The 22,447-nt window shown below is 51.3% G+C and overlaps 1 protein-coding gene across 1 annotated transcript in view; it reads left to right on the top strand.

Annotated features, from left to right (window-relative positions):
- Positions 1-21,258, top strand: part of Pyroxd2 (pyridine nucleotide-disulphide oxidoreductase domain 2) — a 26,508-nt gene extending 5,250 nt beyond the window's left edge. Inside the window, exons 3-16 of the mRNA XM_005352309.2 lie at positions 1,475-1,568; positions 1,640-1,713; positions 6,487-6,642; positions 8,576-8,729; positions 10,933-10,994; positions 11,072-11,169; positions 12,892-13,033; positions 13,387-13,521; positions 14,901-14,973; positions 15,181-15,337; positions 17,648-17,802; positions 18,693-18,799; positions 20,222-20,342; positions 20,984-21,258. Of these exons, the coding sequence (XP_005352366.1) occupies positions 1,475-1,568; positions 1,640-1,713; positions 6,487-6,642; positions 8,576-8,729; positions 10,933-10,994; positions 11,072-11,169; positions 12,892-13,033; positions 13,387-13,521; positions 14,901-14,973; positions 15,181-15,337; positions 17,648-17,802; positions 18,693-18,799; positions 20,222-20,342; positions 20,984-21,054 (1,599 nt within the window). The 3' untranslated portion in view covers positions 21,055-21,258. The remainder of the gene's footprint in view (positions 1-1,474; positions 1,569-1,639; positions 1,714-6,486; positions 6,643-8,575; positions 8,730-10,932; positions 10,995-11,071; positions 11,170-12,891; positions 13,034-13,386; positions 13,522-14,900; positions 14,974-15,180; positions 15,338-17,647; positions 17,803-18,692; positions 18,800-20,221; positions 20,343-20,983) is intronic.
- Positions 21,259-22,447: the final 1,189 nt, after the last annotated feature.

Raw genomic sequence — 22,447 nt, 5'->3', positions numbered from 1 at the left:
GATGCCCAGAAATAGGAGCCAGGAAGAAGGGGTCACCAGCGTTTGTGCACCCCAATTTATAGACATTTTCCCGAGGCCGTCCCGCCCCCAAAGGGCGGGCTCTCTCTACAAAGGATCTGAAAAAAAAATAATAAGAGTTTGCTCCAGAGTGGATGCTATCAGCAAATGAAGACAACCCAGGAATCTCAAAGCATATCTGTAGCCAAGCGGGGGAGGGTTCGGCATCTCGTAGACATACAGGGTTTCCCTTTGTGCTCACACACCGCAGTGCAGTGGGCTTGCTAGGAGCCTGGGCTCATTTCCATGACCTCAGAGAAGCCTTGTTCACTGAAGTCATTCTAGGAAGGAGAAAAACATGTGTCTCTCTGTGTGCCAGGCCAGCTTCCCAACGCCAGGCTCTGCTCATCTTTGTTCTTGATTGGAGAGAGAGAGATCAGGACACTATGTTCCCTACACCTCTACACAGCAGCTCTGGCAGCCCTCACTGAGCCTCAGTTTCCCATCTGTAAAGTAGGGAGCACCACAGCAACTGTTCCTAGCGTGGCAGGCTAGGAACACCCACATAGCAGTCACCAAGCGAACTTTGCAAAATGTAACCTATGAACGTCACCATATTGCCACATTGATATCAGTGGTGCAAAGACAGATACACACACATATGCAAGTGCACACACACACACACTGCAGGCCTCTAGGCCTAGACTAGCTTAGCTCAATATATGTTTATTAATTTCCCAGTAAGTACTAAAGAAAGATTTGTAGAAACCCTGCATTTCCCCCTGCATAAAGTTTTGCTGTAGCCACAGCACCCCTTTATTGCATTGCCACAGACATCAGGGCAAATGCAATAAAGCATATTTTAAACACTTATTAGCAGCTAAGGTAACCCTCAGCAGCCCTGTGAGGCTGGAACTGTAACCGTTAGCTCTGTCTTTACATGTGACGGAACTGGGTCACATGGACCAGCAGAAACGAGAATGAGAAACTGAACCTGAGATTCTGGCCTGGCATTCTCCGCCTCACTATTCTGTCTTTGATGTGTCTGAGAGGAAGACTGGAGCTTGCTCCAGCCCGGAGGAAGGAGAGGGACATCCAGGGCAGGGTAGATAGTGCAATGTGCTCCAGCCCGGAGGAAGGAGAGGGACATCCAGGGCAGGGTAGATAGTGCAATGTGCTCCAGCCCGGAGGAAGGAGAGGGGCATCCAGGGCAGGGTAGATAGTGCAATGTGCGTCCAGCCCGGAGGAAGGAGAGGGACATCCAGGGCAGGGTAGATAGTGCAATGTGCGTCCCCCAGGCACCAGACTTCCTCTAAAGGAAGGGCAGTTGTCTTCAGCTAGAAAATGGAGGGGCAGATGTAGGTGCACCAGACCTGAGGGGACATCTAGACATGGGCCCCAAAGGGCATAGCGTAGGCCCCACAGTTAGGCTCCTTGTCAGCACAAGGGGTCAAGAATGAGCTCTCTGTCCTCACAGGCCGCATACCTCCAGAGATTTGGGGTGAACACTGTGGTCTTTGAGAGGCGCCATGTGATTGGGGGCGCAGCTGTCACTGAGGAGATCATTCCAGGTGAGTCCTTGAGACGTGGGGGGAGAGGCAGGGGTGATCGGGGGTGACTGGTTTTTCTGATTTGGTTCCAGGATTCAAGTTCTCCCGAGCATCCTATCTCCTCAGCCTCCTGAGGCCACAGATTTACACAGACCTGGAACTGAAGGTACAGTTGCCCCTCTTGGCCCGGTGGTTGGTCAGTTATTGGGGTGATTTCATCTTCCTGACCTGGGAGGGAAGCATCATACCCCATGCCCCAATGAGCTCCCTCCCTGAAGTCTTTCTTCTCTTCCAGACTGTCTAGCCCACACATCTCCAAGACCCACTTACCAAAACTTGGTTTTGTCTCAGCTACTCTCTGTTTTAAAAGCTGGGAAATCTCAAATAAGAAACAGGCCTCTTGTAAAACGAGGTCTGTTAGCAGATCAGACCATTAGACTGTATGGCAGCACCTGGCCTTGGGCAGGGGCTTTCAGCTCTGTGTTGGCTCCCTCTGCTTCCTGCCATTATACTTGGTCTTCACAAAGCCCCTGCATGCAGCTTTGGGCACCTGAGCTTGCAAAGGTGTCTATTATGCCCTCGTTAAACTTTGGCATATCTACCACCATTCTAGACAGCGTGAGCAGAAAATGGCATCACTGCAATCCCCTTTGCACGTTCTTGGTCTCAAAGATAAAAGAAAATAAAAACAGACACAGAAAGGAACTCAGAGACAGTTTATTGGAGTTAGAGGGAGCATGCCCTCAACATGGATGTCAAGGTATCGGGGGAAAAAGCTGGAAGATGGGGGATAGACAGTTATATTTTTAATAATGTGCAAAGCAAAAGGTTACGCCAGTGAGACATCATGTAGGCACACCAGAGAAATAACTGGGTACCCATGGCCTTAGCCTGGATTTTTATTGAAAGAGTATTAGGTGGTTCTTGTCTCAGGATGGTGTGGAGCCTTAGATGCTCTACCTTCTAAGGACTAACCAAAAGGGAATATTTAACCTTAATGTCATTTGGCTTAGACTTCCAGTCTGCTAAGAGTTGCTCTGGGTGCCCTAGAACTTGGAATGGACCTAAAATGGGGAGATTAACTTTTACCTTCTCTTTACCTTTGACTTGTGTGATCAGGGAGGAATAGCCTTTTTACCATGAGTTTCTCATGAGTTTTAATTCTGTTGGCGTTGGGCCAGGAGAGACTGCTTGTATTTACTGTCACCAGTTTACCCTTTAGCTCTGAGGCCAGGTGAAAGCCCTAGCTGTGGCTCATCTTTAACCCCGCCGTTAGTGACAGACAGCTGAGGACCTCCTCTCGCTGGGAGGCCAGTGCTGGGTTATTTTTAATCTGGCCACGAAAGGCTAGAGTGTGAAAACCAGTTATAGCCAGCTTGGAGATTTTCCATGGCACGATCTGATATCCATTTGCTGTTTAATCTTCTGACCCCTCCCCCAGCATCCCCCACATCCCAGCAACAGGCCTACAGTGAAGTCCTGAGACCTTTGGGAGTACCTCTTGGGGATGTAGCGGAATAGTCTTCTTAAGGGGGTAGTTGTTTGTCCCCCCTTTCATTATGTTTTGTTGTCCTTGCCTTTGGCTTGCCCCTATTTAGCTGTAAAGCAGGGCTTACTCTTTAACGTGTGTGGTGTGGCGATCTTGGCTAAAAGAGGTTCCCCTCCCTCACCTGGTTCAGATTTTTATGGAGGGGGGTTACTGACCACCACCCTGACATTTGTCTCAGAGACCTGGGGCCTCTTCCAGCTTCTGAGCTGGTTAGAAGGGATTCTGGAAGCCCTTTCCCTGCCCCTTGTTCTCTCCTGGTCTCCTGACCTTTGTCCACCTTTGTCCCCTGGCATGCCTGCCCCTGCCCCCCTCCTCCTTCTGGCAGGCACAGCCTCCTGATCTCAACCATCTCCTTTCTGGGGCTGACTTAGCTCCAGTGTGCTGGCTGGGCTGTCTCCCACTTTGGAAGAAAGAGCCTTGGCGCCTCCTGTAGTGTACAAGTCCTATGCCAGGGGAAAGAAGGCAACACAATGCCACTGTTTACAAAGCTCTTTGCTCTACTAGAACCGGGTTCAAGAGTCTGGGAACTAGGTGCTAACAGAAGTCCAAATGAAAAAATTATTATTTGAGAGAAAAACAGAATGGAGGAGACATAGTATCAGAAATGCATAGAAACCTAACCAAAGCCTGGGATTAGGTTCAGGGTCTCCAGTCCACATCATACTATAGCCAAAGGGAAATTGTACTGTAGCAGATTTCGGGTGGGGGGCAGAGCAGCCTTGGGCTTCCCTCCCATCCCTGGAGGATCCTATAGGTCTCTCCCATCCACATCCTTCCACTCATGCTTCACTGGGGAAATCTGCCTACAGCAATGCCCTCAAACCTAGCCGTTGATAGGAATGACCTAGGTGCTGGCAGGGAAGTGGCACAAACTAAGGTTCTCACTCAGAAGCTGGCTTTTAATGCTGTGGGACCCAGGAGCAGCCTATTACAGCATCCTCCAGTCTGTGAGACACGGCTGGTCCTTCCCAGTCCCTCTCCACCTGGGATGGCTGAGATGCAGAGATGCTGAGATGCAGGGAAGGGGAGGTTTAGGTTTTGTCCCCTACGACTAACAACATTCCCTGAACAGGTTTAGCATTATCTCTCTCTTCCTTCTTCCTTCTTATAACTGGCCAGTCAGGAATGACAGAGGTACCATTTAGAAGCCCTAGAATCAATTGGAATGTATATGTATATATATATAGTCATCCATGTTCAATTAGTTACACTTGAAATAACACAGTTTTCCTCGAGCTGTTTATCGACTGGTTTGTTCAATGTTCCTCTGGTGCCTGCTTTGTGCCGAGCCCAGAACGAGGCTGCGGGAGGTACAGTGAGGACTGAGGTACACAGGAGGGGAACTTTTAAGTAGAGATGATGAGTGACAGAAAGAAAATGGTAGACAATGTGATAGGAAGCAAAGTCCCACCCTCACCTGGTGACCAGGAACTCCTTGAAAGGACGACAGGTAAGCTGATGTTCAAACAAGGCGTCACTAGTCACGTGGACTTTTGATCTGAGAGAGCTCTGGTTAGAGAACTCACAAGTAGGCAGGCCAGGGCAAGTCTGAGCAGAGAACAGGCCCTGTGGCTGGAGCAGCCCAGTACACAGGGGATACAGGGGCCGGGGGCCGGGCAGCTCACGCCAGGACTGCGTTACATCCAGGCAGAAGAGTTTAGTCAGGATGCAGAGCGTGGGATTTATAGTTTATAGAAAATTAGTCCCCTGGCCATGTGGGGATGGCATGGAGGTTCATAGGCACCGGAGGCAGCTTCTCTGTGGACCACAAGATGGCACTCTGTGATGAGAGCACAGGGCTGGAGAGGAGTGGACAGCTTCTGCAGAGGGCTGACGAGATTTAGCAATATAAGAGTTGTCAGTGGTGAGGAAAAGGGAGGAGCTGAGTGTTCCTCACAGTTAAACAGTCCATCAAGTTGAGAGGAACCAAGGCAGGGGTTCCTGCTCCTAGAGAGAGCCTGGCTTCAACCCCCAGCACACGACTGTTCACCACCGTCTGTAACTCCAGTTTTAGATGCCCTCTTCTGACCTCCACAGGGCCCCTGGCTCACCAGGTGCGACACACACACAATACTGGTATAAGCAAAATTAAATTTTAAAAAGAGGGTTCAAGGAAGAAGTCACTCCAACCTGTGATAAAGATTTCTCAACTTTAATGCTTTAAAAAAGCCCAGAGTCGCCCCTACCCACATTGGATTCTCCTCTGTAGAATCCCATGCCTGGGTGATGGTGGTGTCCACTTGAAAGTCTCTGAAAGTCTGAGCATCTCCTGGGATGCTGATAAGGTATTCTTTTGCTTTCTTGCTTTTATCCTCTGAGGCACTATCTTGTCAGCAACATCCTGGCACTAGAACAATTAGTGTGCCAAGCCATATGAGCGGCACAACAGTGGCAAAACAGGCGGTGTTCCCACCTCAAAGTATTTGTGTTCCGCTCAGAGAGACGGGGACAAATGTATGTGTAATTGACCACGTGACGGCAAAATCAGGTTAAGGAGACAGAGAGCCTGCCAGTGTGGTCAGGGCCAGGGTGGGACTTGTTGATAGGCAGTATCTGAGTAGAGTCAAACTGGGGGACTAGGCATGGGTCAGGGCAAAGAAGTGCCCAGAAGGCGGCCACAGTCAGCCCCGCTGATGGTGACACACGGTGTCTGTAGTTGGCCTGGCTCGGCCACAGTCAGTCCTGTTGTTAGTGCAGTCTGTAGTTGCATGGCTCCTTTGGAGAAGTAGATGTGCTCTTAGAAAGCTCTGTGTGCTGGTGAAACATCCGTAAATCAAGTCCGGATTTAAATGCATCAAGGGAACTTCCACTTAAAGTGACCTTGTAGCAAATTAGACTGCCGTGTAAATTTTTTAAATTATGTGAATTTATCCACCTTGTACATATGGATTTTCACACAACTGTTGCTTTATTGTTTAGTTTTAAAGTTTACTTATTTATTTCTGAAGTGAGGGGAGACAGTTATAGATGAGGGTCCCAGTTCCTGGGAATCGTAGCTATGTTGTTTTAAAATACAGATCTGCCTTCTAAAGTGGCATGGGACAAATTATTTACCTCCTCTGAACTTCCACTGTTGTGTGTGGAGAGGTAACAGCGTCTCTAGAGTTGAAGCGTAGTAGTGACTTTACATTTGAGTAATGTATGTGCATGGGTGGGGTGGTATGTGTTCCAGTATGGGGTGCAGGTGAAGGGTGCACACCTTCATTGATCTATCAGTGAGTGTCTGGGCAAAAGGGTTACTTATGATGTCTTCTAAAAATATAGGAACCAGGTCTGTACAACTTGGGATGAATCACAAGCATCCCTAATGGATCACACAAATGGGGTTGGAGAAAGAGCAGGAGCGGAAACATGCATCCCTTTAATGTCTGCACTTTTTGTGTTCTGCAGAAGCATGGGCTAAAGCTTCACTTCCGAAATCCATACTCCTTCACCCCCATGCTGGAAGAGGGTACACTGAGTAAGGCACCTAGGTCCCTGCTGCTGGGCACAGACATGGCTGGAAACCAGAAGCAAATCTCTCAGTTCTCACAGAAGGATGCCCAGGTAAGGAAGGCGAGCGGGAACGACATCCTCCCTCAGCAACCCAGAGTAGGCTCTTGGGAGGAAGTGGATGTCAAGGCTGTGGGGGGCTGAACAGAGTGGTGGACAATGGTCGGCAGTGGGACTCAGAGCTGGTGTGTACTCCTCTGGAGCTGCTGAGCAGGTGGTCTCTGCATGCTGCGTGTCATACAGGAATCCCAGGAATGCCTCCTCCCTCTGCTTTCACTCAGAACCCCACATGTTACCCATCTAAAAGCCCAAGAAAGCCCACAAGAAGAACTTAGGACAAGAAAGTGTTCTTTCACTTTGACATCAATCCATGACAGCCAAAGCAGGGAAGTGTCTGTGGTGGTGTGCAGATCTGCCTCCCAACACACACCAGATGGAGAATGCGAGCCGCTTCCTGCAAACCCAGCTCAGGGACACGTCTGTTGACTTTGTCCAGATGAGTCAGCGGGTGACGCAATGGGCCTGGTATGGAGGGTTCTGCAGCTGAGGAAATGTTCTAGAATGGCCATTCTCGTAACAACCCGGGTGCCAGCTGCAGGTGTGGCATTGAATCCTATCTCAGGGGAGGCATGTTTTATGAAGGAAACCTAGATTCGTGCCATCAATGCACTTGCCTTATGGTGTGCTAACCTGGCATGGGACAAAGCCCAGACAGTCACAGGCACGCAGCCCTTGCCCCTTTTCCCAGAGCATCCTAAGCCTGGCTGTGTTAGCTGCTGCTCTTGAGTCTGTGACAGAATACAGACCAGAAGCAGCTTCAAGGAAGGAGGATTTATTTGGCTTGTTTGAGAGGGAACGGTTTGTGATGGCGGGAGCAACTCACAGCCGTGGTGGCAGGAGTGGGAGGTGCTGGTTGTTTCTGTCAGGGAAAGCTCAGTGGAAGCCGAGCCAGCCTGTAAACCCCACACCCTGTGCAACAGTCCCAAGTCCTCGTCTGAGCAGTACCACCTCATCCCCACACCTGAGCCTAGGAGGGATGGAGATCATAGCAGCTGGCTGACTGGAACTGCCCTCCCGTCACCAGGAACATCTGATGTAGAGGGATGAGGCCCCATCTCTACTCTTGCCCAAATCCTGCTGGTATCAGACACACTGTGGACATCAGCGCTAAGGTCAGGGCCCACTGCCTGTGTGCATCCCTGCTAGTGACCACACAGTGGGAGACCTAGGGCATTTCCCAAGGAACCTGAAGACCTCACCTTATGGTTTTGTGCTTCAAAGTGGCCATTTTGTGAGCCTTGCCTAGGGAAAATCTTATTGTTTGATTATGATTTTTAAGAAGTTCTTTACTACAGAACTTTATGTAATACCACAATTTCCTGGGCTTATCCATATGTCTAGCTGAGCCCAGATTCCTACTCCTGGGCTAAGAACCCATAAGAAGCTCTGGTGGTGGCAACTTCCATGCCTGTTCCAGTTACCAGCCCATGACAGGAAGGCAGAGTCCGGAACGTGGCTGTGAACAGCCCTGCTGGGGGCTGCTGAGTAAGAGGATATGGGCTTCTGTGGCTGTGTGGGATGAGGCCACGTGTCAGACTGAGAGAAGAAAGAAGTGGTCAGCATGCCGGGAGAACATCTGCCTTCCACCCGTCACAAAGGACATGGAGCTTCTAGATGGTGTTCTCACAGGGCCTGTACCCGCACCCTCAGACACTTGACAGTTTAGGTGGCTGGTGTTGGCCCACACTGGCCCTTGGCCCTGGTGGCTGTTCTAATGTACAGCATGCTCTGCCCTTTATGTGTGGCATATACACCTGGAAGTAAAAGAGCCAAGCTGAGCCACAGCTGGGGATGTGGCCCGAGGAGCCATCGGGGCTCCACTGTGGGGTATGGCAGCCATATGAAAGTGTGGCCCGAAAGACCAGGCATGGGACAGTATCCTGTGGGATCCTAGATTGTGAATTGCTTACCTGAAGCTCTGTTGCAGGCCTTTCCCAGGTACGAGGAGTTCATGAAACGCTTGGTGCTGGCCATTGACCCCCTGCTGGATGCAATCCCAGTGGACACAGCAGCCTTCCAGCACAGCTCCCTGCTACAGAGACTCAGGGCACTGTCCACCCTGAGGCCCCTGCTGAAGGCAGGTAAGTCCAAAATACAGGAACCAGGGTGTGGAAAGTGGCCTTCATGGGAACCAGCCCACTTTCTGAAGGCCTAGAAGCTTGAAGCTCCAGGACAGCCACCAGTGTGAGTGTTACAGTTCCGAGGAGAAAAGTATTCTGGCTGTCAGGAGCCAAGGAATATTACAAGGTCACACCGTACAACAAACCTCACATAAGAAGTTTATTGCGAGAAATACAAGAAGGTGGCTGTCTCTGCTCAGGTGAGAAGTAGTGAAGATTTACGGGGAGGCAGGCTTTATATAGGGTTTCTTTGTGGGTGGAGTTCCTGGAATTGGTGGGATTTTGTGGTCTGTCCTTGGAGCAAGCTCAGAAACTGGTGGGATTTTGTAGCCTGATCTTGGGCTTTTTTTCTGTAGGCCAGAGCTTGGCCGCCTGAGTTTTGAGTGGCTGGACACAGGTGTAGTCAGCTAATAGACCATGGACCACAGAGGCCGTCAGAGACTCCCCTCAAAATTTCAAATTCCCCCATCCTAAAAACAGGGCCCAAGACAAAGGGTTGTATTCGCTTAGAAGAGTGACCCCAAGGCTCTAAAAGAGGAGAACATGAAGGAAGAAATTCCAGAGTACACAGTTACTTTGTGTTGCTATGATGAAACGCCATGACCAAGTGACTTAGGAAGGAAGCTTTTATTTTAGCTTAAGGTTCAGAGGGTTAGAGTCCATAATGGCAAAGACAGCATGGCAGCGGGTGGCTGGAGCAGGAAGCTGGCGGATCACATCCTGCAGAACATGCAGATCCTAAGCCCCGCCCCTAGTGACATACTTCCTCCAGTAAGGCTCCACCTCTAAAGGTCCCATAACCTCCCCTAATAGTGCCAACAACTGGGAACAAGTGTTCAAATACGGGAGCCTAGAGGGGGAAATATCGTATTCAAACCTCTTCATGGGAACACCAGTACCAGGGTGCACGTTGGCACTGGTTCCTCTGGGACTCTGGGGAATGTACTTTATAGGAGGTATGTCAGTCCTTGACTGTGTCCAAGAGAAGGAAGGGGCCTTGTCCTCCACCGGTCAGGGGTTCCCTCTTGAGGCAGTGACCTCTGGGCCATGCATCTGTGGATGAACTGACAGACAAGTCTCGAGAAGGAAAGGCGCGTCTCACAGAGGCCTTCCCTTAATGCTGTAGGAATTCCCATGTGTGCTGTAGATCAAAGCAGGAAGTTCATTGCCACAGCCACAGCTAGAACATGATGTAAGAGCCCAGAGAATTTGAAGGGTTGCCTCCAAATGAGAAAGAATACTAAATTTAGAGCAAACATAATGAAAGGTCTGCTTCCAATTAGGGAGGTCTGCCACGGGTCTACGATAGAAGCTTGATCAAGGAGGCTTGCTGTTCTTCTCTGCCACCCTTTGGGCACACAGACAAATCCCCATATCCTAGGAAAATAAGGAATCAGTTAGCTATGGTCACAAGAAAAAAAAGAAACCCCACAAAACTCCTTTGGCTTCTAAAAGTCAACATTTATTTCCCAAGGGTCTTTGTAGTTCAGCTGATCCCAGCCGGCTCAGTTGGGCTGATCTGTTCTCATGCGTACGTCTGTGGCTGAGGGCAGCCAGCGGTGCCAGCTATGTCTCTCATCCTGTGTGTGGACGCAGCATGCTACACACTGGACATGTACTTCCTTCACAGATGGGAATGCACAGGGGGCAAATCTCTGTGACACACTTGTAAATTTTCCATTGGCTGGTGAGCCCATGGGTAAACCCTGAGTACAGAGTAGCCAGCCAGCCACGCTGGGTGGTTACCACTGATTTCATACAGCAGAGTCTGGATATGGAGGGAGCGAATGGACTTTGTCATCGACACCAAAACTAGGCTCCTTTTCAGACTGCCAGTCCTAGGAACTTCACGCACTAACCCTTCATATGATAGCTATTAAGCAACTACTTTTGCAAGCCGCTAATGCAAAGGGGCCACAATGGCCAGAATGTTGTCCTGCTGCTAAAACGTAAGTGGTGCCCATGAAATTACAGCTCTTTCCTATTCAGGCTCAGAGCTAAGATAGTTAAAAGGGGCCCAAAGCCTTGTAAGGGGTGAAAAGCACACACTGCCCTTGAATGTCATGCTGTCTCCAAGTTTCTGCCTCTCCCTGTTCTTTTTTTCCAGGTAATGGGAAAGTCTCCTCAAGGCCTGTGTCACTTGATCTTTATACTTCTCTTTCAGGGCGCACCCTGGGAGCCCAGCTCCCCCAGTACTACCAGGTCCTCACAGCCCCCATTTCCAAGGTGAGTGTGGCCAGATGATGGCCCAGGGACCTCTCCTGCCTCCCAGGCCCTTGAGCCTTTGTGGCTTTGCTCCTCAGGTGCTGGACCTCTGGTTTGAGTCTGAGCCTCTAAAGGCTACGCTGGCAACAGATGCTGTGATTGGAGCCATGACAAGTCCCCACACTCCAGGGAGTGGGTGAGTAGGGACCAAGGCGATGGGCAGCGGGGAGGGGCCGCTGCTAGAGGGGAACATACTTCCTATGAGAGGAAGCTCACAGATCACCATTCTCTAAGCTCAGCTAGTGTATCAGGCGAGAAGTTCGGCATATCATGCGTGTTGAATGGACTCTCAAAGTCACATCTGAAAACTGGAGGTCAGAGAAGTGTCCTGCCCAAAGTCACAAAGCTAGTAAGAGGCAGAACATGCTGTCTGAACCCCAGAATTCCTTCTTAGCTACTCTTCTCCATGCATCTCCAAGAAAAGCCTCTTCCTGCTATCAGTATCTTCTGTCCCCCTCTTGCTCTGCCTCTTTCCCTCCTCCTCCTCTCTCTCCTCCTCCCCTCCTTCCTCCCGTCCATGCCTCTCCTTTGCTGCATACTCACCCAGCTCCTCCCAGGGATGAGAAGCTGGCCTGCTCTGTGAGCAGCTGTGCTTAGAGCCCAATTGGCAGTCAGACACAGTGAGGGCAGTGGTTGTGGTTTGAACTCCTAAGACACAGCTAGAGTTGTCAATGAGACTTATCTCCCCAGGATGAAAGCACCCCCCCCCCCTCACACACACACACAGGAAGTGACTTTTCAACAGAGGTCAAGCCAATCCTGAGTTCCCCAGGAGAAGCATCAGCAGCACTCTGCCAAGCTCTTGACTAACCAACCAGCCAGTGTGGATCAGGGGCCTCCCATCCTCTTCTCTCAGGGAAGCTGAGCCACTGGCCAGCTTGAGAAACGTGCTTTTGAAAATCCATTGCTTCACTTAACTCCTGATGAGCACCTGCCTAGGCTGGGTGATGGAGACACAGCAGTCAAGGAACCAGAAATCATCCCAGAAGAGAGACCAAGAGGCAGCAGAGACCATGAATTGTGGTGTTCTGATATGGGTCAGCAGGGAAAACTGCCCTGCGGTAAAAAAGACACGAAGTAGGAACTGGCTGTCTGAACCAAAGGGAAGAGAAGGGGCTGGCTGGAAAAAGATGGAAGAGGTTCCAGGTGGCGGCCCAGGAGGGACAGAGGCTGGAGTGGGATGGACAAGTGCACCATTCCTGCCACCAAAGGGACTTGGCCTAGGAGGGGTGTGCAGTGTGAGGGAGCCTGGTAGGACCAGGCTGACACCAGGATGGAGCCATGGACACCACCTGATGAGACCAGCCTTCCCCCTCAGGCAACACTGCAGCAAAGGCTGTGAAAGGAAGATTGACAGGAGCATCTGACTCAGGGACAAGGCCACAAGGGGTGGCCTCCAGGGAAGCAAGTGCTGGGGAGCGCTAGTGACCCTGGTCTCCCTTTATCTGGACGAGAGGGGCAGTTAGTCATGGCATCCCAGCACTCGGTCAACACATGGGCAAGGATGACACCAGGGGTTCTGCCAGAACCTGAAAGTGTCCCTCACTTGACTGGGACGCCAAAAAGGAGCAGCTCAGAGAATGGTGAAGGTGCTGGGTGTAACATGCATGCCAGACATGTGCCCACGAAGATGCCCACAGGAGGTAGGCACAGGCAGGTGCCTGGAGTGATGATTGCAGCACATGGAGCCTGGAGTCCTGTCACATGCACAGGGAAAGGGTGGCATGAAATGGCAGGGCACTGAGCTCAGGGAAGGGGCTGGCTTGGGAAGAAGGCACCACAGGTCCAGTACAGAAAAGGGTCATTGGCATCTGAATCTGAGACGGGCTCCCGCCTCAGCCCCGTGCTCTGCCCTCAGGTATGTGCTGCTGCATCATGTGATGGGTAGCCTGGAGGGGATGCAGGGCGCCTGGGGCTATGTCCAGGGTGGCATGGGTGCCCTCTCCGATGCCATTGCAAGTTCTGCTACTGCGCATGGAGCAAGTATCTTCACGGAAAAGGTGTGAATCCCATTCCCCAACCCTCAATATTGGCCTGGCTGTGGCCTAGAGCAGTCTCAGGTTTAAGAGAGATCCCGGAATTACTGATGATCTGAGCTCTACACCTCTGAGGGCCGGTGCCAGCTGACAGCTGTCGTCTCTAGGCCCAGTATTGTGGCAAACCCTTCAAGTCATGAAACCATGCATGAACTGTGCTCCACGGTGGGTGGGTTGCATCATTGTTCCCCGGGAAACCCCTCTGGTTTGGGGCATGGGTTTGTGGTGAGAAGATCGGGTGCCTACGAGCCGCATCCCCCCACTTCTCAACCTGGGCTTCCTTCTGGGGGCTTTGGGGTCTCTTGCTGGGACTCCAGACTGTGGCTAAGGTGCAGGTGAACAGTGAAGGCCATGTTCAAGGAATCGTACTGCAGGATGGGCAGGAGGTCAGGAGCAGAGTTGTCTTATCTTGCGCGTCGCCACAGATCACCTTCTTGGAGCTGACACCACAGGTGAGGTGGGTCGGGGTAGAGGAATCTGCGGGTAGGGAGCCCAGATTACATCAGGGTGGGAGACCCCAGGACTAAGCCTCCTCCTCTGAGAAAGTCGGCAGCTTACAGACAGTAGAGAAGCCTCAGAGTGAGAAGATCGCACAGCCTGCAGCAGGGCGGGCTAGTGCCAGAGCCCAGGTCTGGCCTTATCATTCTTAAGACTTGTCTACTACCTAGACTTGGATTTCCCCCTCTCGCTGTCTCTGATTCTACCATCTGCAAGTGATCTATTGTATTTATCAGTGCTGGGAATGGAGGTTTGGGAGGTTTTGTTTTGTTTTGAGCACCGCCGTAAAACTTCTGGGCAGGTATGACCTTAGCTCATAGACAGAGAAATTGGTTGATCTTGACTGAGTTGCTGCTGCCGCTTGCCTGTCACCTGCAGTGGCTGTGGCTCTGCCGGTCTTGACTGAACTCAGTTCTGTGACTGGGAAAAACTGGCTGGCTGTGGTTGGTTCAGATTCTGTGACCCCTGGCACAGGAGCACCAGCATGTTCTCCAGCCTGGCAGAGGGCGACAGCAGGCAAGCTCCAGATTGTTTGATCTGGATCTGTCTCATTCATTGACACTGGCTAAATCTCCCAGCCTGTCTAGGGGGTCGTGTGTGAGTGGGGCAGAGGTGAGGGGTAGTGTGGAGAAACGTGGAAAGGGGCTTGCACCCAGGAAAGGCTCGGGACGTCGGAACATTGTAATTGGTCATTCCTTCCCTGTCCCCGAAAGATAAGGTGTATGTGAGCGCGCAGTCTCACCCATGTGTGGTCCTGCCCTTGGGGACAAAGCATGACTGTCTCTGAATGTTTCCACTCACAGAAGTCTCAGTGCATATTGTTAAGGCAATTCTGCAGCAGCAGAATAAGATGCATAGAGATCTATGCATCTATCCTTGTCCCAAGCAGGGCGTGGTGAGATCTGCTCCCAGTCAGGACAGTGAGCCAAGTGTAGGAAGACATGCTTAGCCTGGTGGGGGGAGAAACAGGAGGACGGGAGGGGGGGGTGATGAGCAGAAGAAGATATGCTTAGCCTGGTGGGGGGAGAAACAGGAGGACGGGAGGGGGGGTGATGAGCAGAAGAAGACATGCTTAGCCTGGTGGGGGGAGAAACAGGGGGACTGGGGGGGGTGATGAGCACAGGAAGACATGCTTAGCCTGGTGAGGGGGTGGGCAGAAACAGAGGGACTGGGGTGTGATGGGGGGACTCCAGGAAGTTCTCACAGAGCGGGTGGTTTGGAGTTCTGAAGGAAGAAGAGGATCTCTTCAGGCAGAGGTTAAAGAACTGACAGTCCAGGTAGCTTCTCTGGGCCTTGGCTCCCCCAGGCCTTTCATAGAGCTCTCTCCTTCCAGGAATGGCTTCCCAAGGCCTTTGTGAAGAGGATCTCCCAGCTGGACACACAGTCTCCGGTTACCAAGATCAACGGTAAGAGATGGCTGATTGCATCTGCCTTTGACAGCATCTGCATGGGAATCTCTAAGTCAGGAAAACCCAGCCACACTGTCCTCTCCCTGCCCTGACCCCCAGCTTATCATCTTTGACTTCTGGCCCATTACCTGGACAAGCAGGTTGTCACTATAGAGGGAGGACCCTGCAAGGCTGGGGACCTAACCTGACCTTTTGGCTCCTCAGTGGCTGTGGACAGGTTGCCAAACTTCCGTGCGGCCCCCAATGTCCCCAGGGACCAGATACAGCCACATCATCAGTGTTCCATCCACCTGAACTGTGAAGACACCCTGCTCCTCCACCAGGCCTTTGAAGATGCCAAGGGTGGCCTGCCTTCCCAAAGGTAGGTGAGACATGGCCGTTATGCCCCTGTGTATTCTGAGGTAGGGGCTTGGCCTCTTCTCCCTTGCACTAAACCTTCAAAGTCCCATGATCAATCTATCAAAGTCTCTCCATATTCTAAGAACACAAAGTGTATCTCAGACAAGAAATCTGGACATTGGAATGAAGAGCAGGGCATTTGGGAGAGTCCCAGGTTAGTGGAGGACAGTCCCAAGGAGGGCACCCGAACTGAGAAGAGGAGGAGCTACTGGGCGAGAGAAGGGAGTTCTTAGGTGCAGTGAAGATTCGGCAGAAGACATGCTCATTTAGCCACTAATACATGTCTGAGGAGCCCCTTCTCCCACGCTCCTAAAAGCACCCCCACCCCAGCTGTGTCTCCATCCTTTAGAGCAGATGGCTAGCAGGCCTCTGTGGGGCCTACTCCCTTCATCCTCTATATTGGTCAACAGACATGTTCTGGGATCCTACTCTGTGCCAGGCTCCACACGGGCAGGTTGTGGGGCCTGGGATGGAAAGCAGACACAAGTTTATGATAAGCCTGGTACGTGAGGACTCTCAGCATGGCAGCTGGAGAGATGGCTCAGAGGTTAAGAGCATTGATAGCTCTTTCAGAGGTTCCGAGTTCAGTTCCCAACAGCCACATGGTGGCTCACAACCACCTGTAATGAGATCTGGTGCCCTCTTCTGGCCTGCAGGAACACATGCAGATAGAACACTGTCTATAGAATAAATTTAAAAAGAAAAAAAGAACTCACGGCATAAGATGAAAGAGAGATGCTAGGCTGCCCTGAGGCACCTACTCTTTGTCGGATCTGAAAGAGATACCCACGCACGAGATCTCCGCCTCTGTGCTGGCCTCTGCTGGCTACAAAACAGCCAACATCATGCGTGGACAACAAGCACTAAGGGGAAAGGGGGGGAGGGGAGTCTGCTTTTTAAAGAAGGCCCCTCTGATGCTGTGACACTTGAGCAGTAAGTTGGAGGAAGCAAGGCAGGTCGTGTGAGCATCTGAGGAAGGACAACTAGAGAGAAGAGCAAGTGCAAAAGCCCCAGGGCAGGGATGTGCTTCTGCACTGGGAACATAGAGATTAGGCCATAGTGGAGGTGCAGGGCCACAGCGGCTGGCCAGGCACTCTCGGCTCAAGGAAAGCTTTCCCACCAAAGTGCACAAAAAGAGAGGAAGCCTGTTGCACTCGGTTCCCGGATGTAGACTGTGAGAGCAACAGGACGGGGACCGTGACCTGGGTGGACCCAGCAGAGTGATGGGCGGAGTCCAAGTACTGGGGGTGCTTTAAGGGTAAAGTGGACAAAGTGAGTGAGGTTTGCTGTTGGACAGGAAGTGGTGTGTGAGAGAGGAACCACTGGACAATCAGGAGACAGGAAAAGGCTTCTGGGAGGCTTGAGAGGATGTTAGACAGCGACCAGAGAGGCTGGCAGATACCTGAGGTGAGATGTGCAGCTGAAGGATGCCAGCCTGAGAAAGGGCATCTCCCATGACCTTGAAAGATGCCGTGCGGTCTGGGAATGGTTCCATCACCTCCAAGCCCATGGTTTCCAAAACTGCGGCGCTCAGGTCCCTTCTGTAAAATGGCAGAGCCTGTGTTTAACTTTCTCACATTCCCCTGCAGCTCATCAGTCATCTCTAGAGGACTTAAAAATGCCTGTGTGGGTGCTGGGTAAATGGCCGCCATGCAATGTTGTTTAGGGAATGATGCCAAGGGGAAATCCAGTGCGTTCCGTGAGGCACAGTCTTCACTTTCTCTGTAGTATTTCTTATCTGTGGTTGGAGAATGCACAGAGCACCAAAGCTATCAGAGATCTGAGGGACTTATGCTTCAGGTAGAAAAGGTGATAGGCTGGACAGGGGCACCATACTGTGATGGTTCGGTAGGTCTAGATGCTCTGCTTTGGCCTATTCCAGATAAGGTTCCTGGGCCATGAGGGGAGGGACAAGCTTGGCTGGACCCTGGCCACCTGAGCATCTGCTGAGTTGGGCCTGACTCCTCCATGGTGCTCACTATCTAGACCCTGGTTAGTATTTGAGTTGGGAAGCCCAGATTAGAACACAGGTCTATGGGGAAGAAGACAAAACCCGACCACACCTCTGAGCCAGGTGAGAAAAAAACACAGCCCTGGAATCTGGGACTGTGGTTCTAGAGGAACATCACAGAGGTGGTCTGGACTGTGCTAACCACCGTGGTAATCAGCCCAGGTCAGTGGTCTCTGACGGCCTTCATTTTATCTCGTGCCACATCAGAGTGGCCCTGAGCTCTTCTCAGTCCTGGCCTTCTCTGCTCCCGCCGTATCGCAGGCCTATGATTGAACTCTGCATCCCTTCATCACTGGACCCCACCCTGGCTCCGCCCGGCTGCCATGTGGTCTCCCTCTTTACTCAATACACACCCTACACGTTGGCAGGAGGCAAGACCTGGGATGAGCAGGAAAAAAACACCTATGCAGACAAAGGTAAGGAATGCAACACAGGTTGCTCTGCAGGGCGATAACTGTCTGTGGGATCCAATGAGCACCCCCACACACACACACACAACCTCATCCAGGCTAAATTCTGCAGGTGCTGTCCCAAGGGAAAACATGTGCCCAAGGTGACCTTATATCGACATGGTGAATGTGGCTGTGATCAGGCACTAGGTTAAGAAAGTCAAAAGGATGTAGTCCCAGGCCAGAGAGATGACTAGGCAGGTCAAGGACATGGACAACCCTAATAACCAGAGCCTGGTAATCTACCATTCAGTGGAGGGAGAAAACCAACACCCAAAAGTTAGTTGTTATCTGACCACCACACACATACACACGCTCAATAATACGTAGCATTTTTTAGAAAGCAGAAGACTCTGCTCCTACCCTCCAGTTGCTCAGAGGCCAATGGGGGAGACTAACTAGGGAACAGGTCACCATGGCCCATTGTGCTTTGTGAACTCAAAGGAGGAAGCTAGGAGTCAGAATGCGGAAGGCACTCAAGGGGAGAAACATCGAACTGGGTTTTCAGTGTTCGATGAATGGGGGTTGGTCCAAGTGCAAAGAATGTTCCGAGCAAAAGAAACAGCTTGGGCAAAGCAATGAGAAGAAAAATTCTTCACATATTCAGGTGGTGGCAGTAGCCTCATGCTTGGGTCAGGGAAAGAAATTAGAGCGCGAGGCTCGACTGGCCATGGGCCTCTTTGATAAAGCATTTGCTTATGGACCATTTTTCAATGTGTTTGTTTTTTACTTGCTGGTATATAATTTGCATAGGATAAAATAAACCCATGACTCATATAATTTAATAGATTTTAGTAAACTCATGAGTCAACCTTATTGTCCTCTCTTCTTCCCAATGCTTTCCCTGGGCACCACAGTGTTTGACTGCATTGAGGCCTATGCCCCCGGCTTCAAGAGTTCTGTGTTGGCCAGAGATATCCTCACCCCACCGGATCTAGAGAGAATCTTTGGGCTTCCTGGAGGGGTGAGTGGACCTCCTTCTTTTCAACTTCCTACCTGCCTTCCTAACTGGCTCCTTTGGGCTTTACCTGGATTTCATTAGGAATTCCTAGAGCCCATGGCTGAGTGGAGACAGGAGACACAGACACACAGATGCCATTCGAGGAGGTCACCAGGCCTGTAGCACTTCTACCCCAACTTCCCCATCAACCTCATCTAAAGAGAGCTCCCTCCCTCCCTAAGGAAACAGGTTCTTATAGTGAGCTTTACTTACCAGATAAAGGAGACAGGAGGCCAGAAGCTAGGAGCCTGGGAGCCTCTGATGAGCCAAAGAGTTCCGTGAGGATCAGGGAGCCCCGTGAGGAATCAGGAAGTCCCATGAGGCAGGGAGCCTGTGAGGAGTCTGGAGTTCCATGAGGAGGCAGCTCCAACCCCACAGCCACAGCAACTGCTAAGCCTGAGAAAGCTAGAGTGAGCTGAGTGGTGTGTGATACACATCAGTGGGAAACCCAGGATGGATGCCATCATGTTAGTTCTGTTACATTATGTACCAAGATGATCAGATTTGCGGCCTACTAGATAAATAAAATACACTGTTGACATAAATGTCACCAGTTTGCCTCTTACGTTTTAAATGTGGCTCCTAGCAAATCTAAAACTGCACGCATGGCTTTGGTCATGCTCGGTTTCTGCTTTGACGGCACTGGTCCAGACAGAAGGCAAAATGCCAGGCAGTGGGAGGGAGAGGGACTTCACAGGCTGTGTGGCTGATCAAGGTGAGGCAGGGATGGGGGAGAACTGTTGGTGACAGTCTGCTCCGGAGGGTGGACATGACTTGAGGGTTGAACCAGAAGCCAAGGACGGGAGGGTAGTGTGTGGTCACGAAGGCAGGATGGCTTGAGAGGGGCAGGGCTGGGGAGGAAGTGGTTCACATGGGGACCAGATGAGGAGACAGCAAGAACAGCCCGTGGTGACATTTAGCAGATAGATACCCACTGCCTTTCTAGAACAGTCTGGCCCAAGGGAGCAGAACCAGGTCCCACTGTGCCACATCTGCTGTGGACAGTGATGCTCATGGAACAGGTGTAGGGGTGGGGCACTCAGGGCCAGGTGGAGATGGTGGCTGTCCGAAAACCCATGCCTCATCAGGAGCCTGTGCCAACAGATCAAGTCCATCTTCCCAACAGACTCAGGGGATCATGGTCTATAGCAAACCCTCAGAATGTCCCCCTACACTCTATAGAGGCCCCTATTTTTCTCTCTTCCCAATAAAGCACCATAGGAACTTCATCCATAGACCAGGACTAGCCCCTCCCCTCTCTCACCCTCAGTTAGGAACCCAGGGAAATATCCAGAAGCAGGAGGAACTGGGTTGGAGAATAGAGCCAGCCAGGATGGCAAAGCCCATAGCACCACTATGCTAACAACTATAGCCCTGCCTCCACAGAACATATTTCATGGCGCCATGTCCCTGGACCAGCTCTACTTTGCCCGTCCAGTTCCCCAACACTCTGGCTACAGATGTCCTGTTCAGGGCCTGTACCTCTGTGGAAGTGGGGCCCACCCTGGTGAGTGACCTACTTCCTGTGTGGACTGCAAGGGCTTATGGGGCGAGGGCGGTAGGTAGTAAGCTGGCAGACAGAGGAGGGGATGTGGGAAGCAGGGTAAGCACACAACAGTATCTCAGCCAGGCTGCCACAACCCTCAGCTTTTGGTCTGCACCTCCTCCCTAGGTGTAGGGACACGCTCTGATGGAGGGTAGAGGCAACTCCTCCAGGGGTTGTGGGAGACTCACATTCCTTAATTCCTCACCCATATTTGAGACCAGGAAGGATCGGTAATGTGTCTCTACTTAGAAATTCTTTGCTGTGCCAACTCCAAGCCTACCTGACTTCACCGTAACTGTCATCTCCTGGTGACACCCTCTCTGAGCTGTGGCCGAGGCCTCCCATGAAGAGCTGTGTCCTCTGTCTAACCCCCTACCCCACCCCCGATTCCTACATTTCAGCTTTCCGTGCCACACTAAGTGCCCCCCTGTAGTCTGGCAGACTGAGGAACAGGAGGCCAACGTGACCACAGCCTGCCCTTCCCCAGCTGTGTGTGGAGGCTACAGGGAGCCCAGACAGTGTGGTGGTTGTTCTAGTTGTGGCTGCTCTGAGCCCCGCCCTGTCCCTTTCTGGTGGGTTTCTGAAAGGGGCTTTGGTTCCAGGAGGAGGCGTCATGGGAGCAGCTGGACGGAATGCGGCCCACGCGGTCTTTAGGGCCCTCAAGGGCCTGTGATGCTGGACCAGCTCTGACCGGGGGAGAAAAGTTTGCCCTGCACTGTTGAGCCGCCTATCAGGCCACCTGCCCAAGATGCTGCTCAGAAGGGTGCCACGGGAGGCGACTGTGTTAACAAGGCGTCATCGTCTGAATTGGGGCCCGAGTCACATTGAGCACAGTTTCGCCTCGACTATCTGAGTGTGTCTTATTAAAAACAATGTTTTGTACATAAAAACAATGTACAATTGTTTTTCTGTATGACTACAGGTGGGAGGAACTTGGTATACCATTTGGACACAGTCCACTTAAGAAATGGAAAAACTTGGTCAAACTGTCCCCTTGTCAATGAGATTCCCCCAAACTGATTGGAGGGCTGGCCTGCCAAGGCCCAGTCAACAACTGTCATATTCTTGTCACTATGAGAACAAATTCACAGCCCCAGTGACAAGGTCATCCACATGATGGACCTAAGAAAAGCTTCACCTCTCAAGCCATCAAAACCTCTGGTCGGCAGATAGCAAGTGGGCTCACGGGAAGCTGTGTGGAAACCCCTTCCTGATACCAGAGCGCTCTACCTACTGCTTGCCTGACACTAAATCTGCCCTGTCTGTCATGAAGTATTTCAACATAAACAGGTGTCATTCTGCAGTGAGTTGGGCTGCCACTATCAGTCAGGAAAAAAACAAAAACAGGTTAGTTCCACTAATAACAAATACAACTGTGCTGGCAGCCTCTCCAGGTTGGGCTAAAGGCTACCATCCAAGCTGTTCCCGCTGTAGCCCAGACAGAAGGCTCCTGGGGCCCTCACACCTACCTGCTTCTGCACAGACAATCACGGTTGCCATTTCATATTTCCAATTAGTCTTTCACATCATCAGAATACGGTATAATATTCTTTACGTGATTTACATCTGTCGTTCTTTGAATTTACTTCATATCAAATATTGTTGAGTGCTTGCTGTAAGAGTTCTTTTGGAAACATTTTTAATAGCTGTCTAATATTTCCAGGTGAGGATGAACCATAATTTATTATTCGACATTCAATCCAGCCTTGACCTCTATTGCCAATTGACACCAGCCCAAGGCCAGCCAGCTGTTCTTTGGCCCTGTGGGGAACCTCCCTACCAAAGCCCGCCTCATAGGCGCAGCTGCTGGCCCTTCCTGCTAACAGAAGGAACTGGGGTGGGGGGGGGCTGTTTTAACTCTGTGAGGAAGAACTTCCCACTGTTTGGAGATTCCCCACCGGATGCCTTGCAGCATTGAAAGATACAATTTTTGGTCCAGATGGATGGAAAAGATTAGGCTTTGGTGCTGTAGAGTGTCCCAACTTCTCCAAGGCCCCCCAGCTCATGCCAATCCACTGAGAAGGGTGGGTTGGCCCTACTCAAAATGATGGCTCTGCAAATTGGCT

The sequence above is a fragment of the Microtus ochrogaster genome, chromosome 8, assembly GCF_000317375.1.
Source record: "Microtus ochrogaster isolate Prairie Vole_2 chromosome 8, MicOch1.0, whole genome shotgun sequence".
NCBI classification, from domain to species: Eukaryota; Metazoa; Chordata; class Mammalia; order Rodentia; family Cricetidae; genus Microtus; species Microtus ochrogaster.
Note: the sequence above shows the minus strand (reverse complement) of the source record. Positions and strands in the feature narration are given on the sequence as shown.